The sequence below is a fragment of the Pteropus vampyrus genome, unplaced genomic scaffold, assembly GCF_000151845.1.
Source record: "Pteropus vampyrus isolate Shadow unplaced genomic scaffold, Pvam_2.0 Scaffold144, whole genome shotgun sequence".
In the NCBI taxonomy this organism is placed as follows: Eukaryota; Metazoa; Chordata; class Mammalia; order Chiroptera; family Pteropodidae; genus Pteropus; species Pteropus vampyrus.
The window spans coordinates 3,472,963-3,476,504 of NW_011888925.1; the positions used below are offsets into that span (position 1 = coordinate 3,472,963).

At 63.4% G+C, this 3,542-nt stretch overlaps 1 protein-coding gene across 1 annotated transcript; it reads right to left on the reverse strand.

Annotated features, from left to right (window-relative positions):
* Positions 1 to 303: 303 nt before the first annotated feature.
* CD248 (CD248 molecule) lies at positions 304 to 2,983 on the reverse strand. The gene has a single exon (XM_011368904.2). It carries the CDS (start codon positions 2,901 to 2,903, stop codon positions 591 to 593), a length of 2,313 nt encoding a protein of 770 aa, XP_011367206.1. The 5' UTR covers positions 2,904 to 2,983; the 3' UTR covers positions 304 to 590.
* Between the last annotated feature and the right edge of the window lie 559 nt (positions 2,984 to 3,542).

Here is a 3,542-nt window from a genome sequence, read left to right on the forward strand (position 1 = left end):
CCAGGCCCAGAGCTCACCTTTGACGCCTAAAACCCACTTTGGCTCCACTTCAGCAGAAGCCCTTATTCTAGAACCCTCCCCCAGATCCAGCCCCACCTTTTTGGTATAAAGAACAGATATGGAATTCTCTGCATGCCAAACCTCCCACTCCTGGGCTTTTTGCATGACCCCGGACAAGGCTCTGACACGTATCTCCCTTAAGGGGTCTTACCTTATTTCCTTGGGGGCCCAGACAAGCTGAAGGAAGGTCCCCTCCTTTTTTTCTGAGTCTTCCCAGACCCTCCCCTCAGACACCAATGGAGGTCAGGAGCTTTGGGTGTGGTTGGCACCCTGTTTATTGGAGGAGACCCCAGCACCCACCCCCTGAGGTCATGGGGGCCTTGGTGTCTCCTCTGTCGTGAGTGCCAGGCCAGGGAACAGTTTCCACAAATCAAGTCTAATGGTTGATTGAGAGAGGAGCCCAGTTTGGCCCAGGGGAGCAGGAAGCTCTCTGTCCATCTGGGCAGCTCCCATATGTCACTGGTGCAGCCTGGGCCATGTGTCCAATGCAAGCCCCTGCCCCCCACCCCACAGAAGGGGGCTGTGCTCCATCACACGCTGGTTCTGCAGGTCTGCACCCCCGTGAGGCTGCCCCGGTGGGGCACAGGTTCCGTTGGGCCCTTGCTCCCAGCGTGGGTGACCCAGCGATAGCAGTCCGTAATGCGCTTGTTGGATGCATGGGGGCCACAGCGGGTGCAGTAAACAATGCCCAGTGCAAGCAGGACTACCAAGAAGATGCATGTTGGCACTAAGAGTGCCACCAGCAGCCAGCGGTCATCCCTCCGGCTTCGGCCTGCAGGACTGGCCTCCCCTAGGGCTGTTGGGGCTGCTGTGGCGGCCGCTGAGGGCAGCCATGGGGCCAGCTTGGGATCAGAGGCGCTTTCCCTCGGGACCTGTGGGGCTTTGGAATAAGTGCGTGTAGTGCTGGTGGGACTGGTCTGGTTAGTGGGGTGCAGGGGAGTGTGGAGGCCTGGGGGCTGGCTGGCAGCAGGCACAGGGACTTGATGGGCAGGGGGCACGGGGGACCTGGTAGTGGTGGTCAGAGAGGGCTGGACAGTCGAGGTAATGGGAAGGGGGTTGGCCTGGGCTTTGAGGACTGGGACATCTGGGGTCACAGGGGAGTGGTGGGCACTTGAGGTGGTGACCAGAGGGGTGTGGTTAGCTGGGATATGAGGCAAATTAGTGGTTGTCTGGGTATCAGCCACCTGGGTGTCTGGAAACATAGGGGACTGGTGGGCAGGGGGCGGTTCAGGGTATTTGGCTGGGATATATGGGGGCTGATGGGAAGGGGACTGTGCCGGGTGAGTGGCAGAGATAATGGGGGGTTGGTGGACAGAGGGCAGATCTGGATAATTGGCCAAGATCATGGGGAGCTGGTGGTCAGGGGGCAAAGCTGGATGCATGGCAGGGATCCTGGGGGGCTGCGGGGCAGGGGCCAGGGGCGGGCGTGTGGCAGAAATAATAGGGGGCTGGTGGGCAGAAGGCAGTGTAGGGCGTGTGGCAGAAACCACCAAGGGTTGGGTGACAGAGAGCACTGAAGAGTGGTAAGGGATCCTAGGGGCACTGAGCGGGGGTGGCCAGGTAGGGTCCAGGTAGGGCCTCTGAGGCTCTCTGTCCTCTGGGAAGCTAGGTCTATAGGCCAGGCCAAAGTCAGGTGGCTGTGTGGCCTCCATCCACGGGATTCCAGGCATCTCTGTCCAGCCACCATCGAAGTCCTCCCAGGCGTCCTCTTCATCCTCTTCATCCTCCCCGTCATCCAGCAACTCGTCTTCAAGGTCCTGGGAAGCCCGAGCATCCATGGCCCCAGCGGGCCTGCAGCTGATCCCATCAGCCTCAAGCTCGTGGCCCTCACTGCAGTAGCACTCAAAGCCACCGACGTAGTTGACGCACATCTGCTGGCACACACCAGCGATCTGACACTCATCTGTGTCCACACAGCGGTGGGGCTCATCCTCGGCTGGCCGGAAACCCAGGCGACAGTGGCAGCTGTAACCCTGTGGTCCCCCAGGCTCACACTGCTGCTCACACGGGGCGTGGGTGCAGGGGTCCTCACAGCTGCGCCCGTCCTCTGCCAGCCGGAAGCCTTCAGTGCAGCGACAGGACACACGACCATCCACCTCCTCCACGCACTCGTGTTCACAGCCCCCGTTGTCCGGGCCGCAGCCAGTACCTGGGCACAAGGGCCCAGCCCGCGACCAGCGCACACCACCCTCAGGCTGCTTCACACACAGCAGAGAGGCCTCTCTGCCAGCCTGGCACGGCACGGCAGCCACAGAGCCGAAGGGCAGCCACTCAAACTCAGTGGAGACCAGGTGGAAGGGTGTGGTGTAGACAGCCGGGCCCGCCTGGCCCGCCTCCTCTGGCAATGCTGGGCAGGAGCCCTCAAAGCCGAACTGGCAAAGGTAGCCATCGACGGCCAGCGTGCACGAGCCCTCGAGCCAGCGATGCTCACCATTTGCCTCCAGGGCCGCACAGCGCTGGGCCGGGCAAGGCCCGCCCGTGGCAGGCTGGGCCCAGTTGGTGAAGGCCGTGTCCTGGTCTCCCGTGGTCCATGTGAAGCCACGCAGTGGGCGCTGGGGCTGGCATTGCCGGGCCTGCCGCTGCAGCCCGATCCACAGCAGCTGGCTGGCTGGGCCAGCGCCCACCAGGCTGTCCACACGCTGGGCCTCCTCGGGGGTCCGTGGCGTGGCCAGGTCGCCCCCCAAATCGCGGCAGGCCCGCCAGGCCTCCAGGAAGGTGCGGCGCCGTGGGAAGAGCGCGTAGCAGCTGCCCGGGCCACAGGCGGCGCGGGGCTCGGCAGCCCAGGGGGCCTGGCCCAGCGTGGGCACCGTGGCCGCCCAGGCCAGCAGCAGGCGCAGCAGCATCACGACGCCCCCCGACTGGCCCGGGCCGGGCCCGCGGCTGCTCTTGACAGGAGGAGGGACTGGGGCCTCTGGTGGGCGGGCCGGGGGCGGGTGAGGCTGGACTCAGGCCTTGTAAGGAGTGGGCTGGGGCTGCTGCCAGCTCCCTGCTCCTGCTCCCCCAGGGCCGCCAGAGCAGGAAGCAATCAGGGGGAGAGCAAGGGTGGGGGTGCTGGGAAGTGGGGGCAGGGGGAGGGGAGGAGGCGTGCTGAAGGATTGGGAGTCGAGGAAGCGGGAGCCGCCTGCCTGAGGAGGCTGGACGACCCTCAGAAGACTTCAGCATTGTCTGGGGCTCTTGGCGGTGGGGTGAGCTCACTTCCCAGAGAGGGACAGTGACCCAAATCTGGAAACGCCAATCTTATCACACCCGTGAACGGTCTCACAGCCCAACAGCTTGTCATGGATGTGGAAACTCGCTCTGACTCATGCCCATCACGTCACACACGTGTGTGTGGCTCCTCTCCCTGCAAGAGCACTCTCGACTGTCTGTCCCTTGGTCTCAGATTTGCACATGCTTTAACATGCTAAGCCCTTCCCCTCACTGTAGACCCACATGGGCCTGCAGCCCCCTTCTCACACGTTCACATGCTCTGACATGCTACC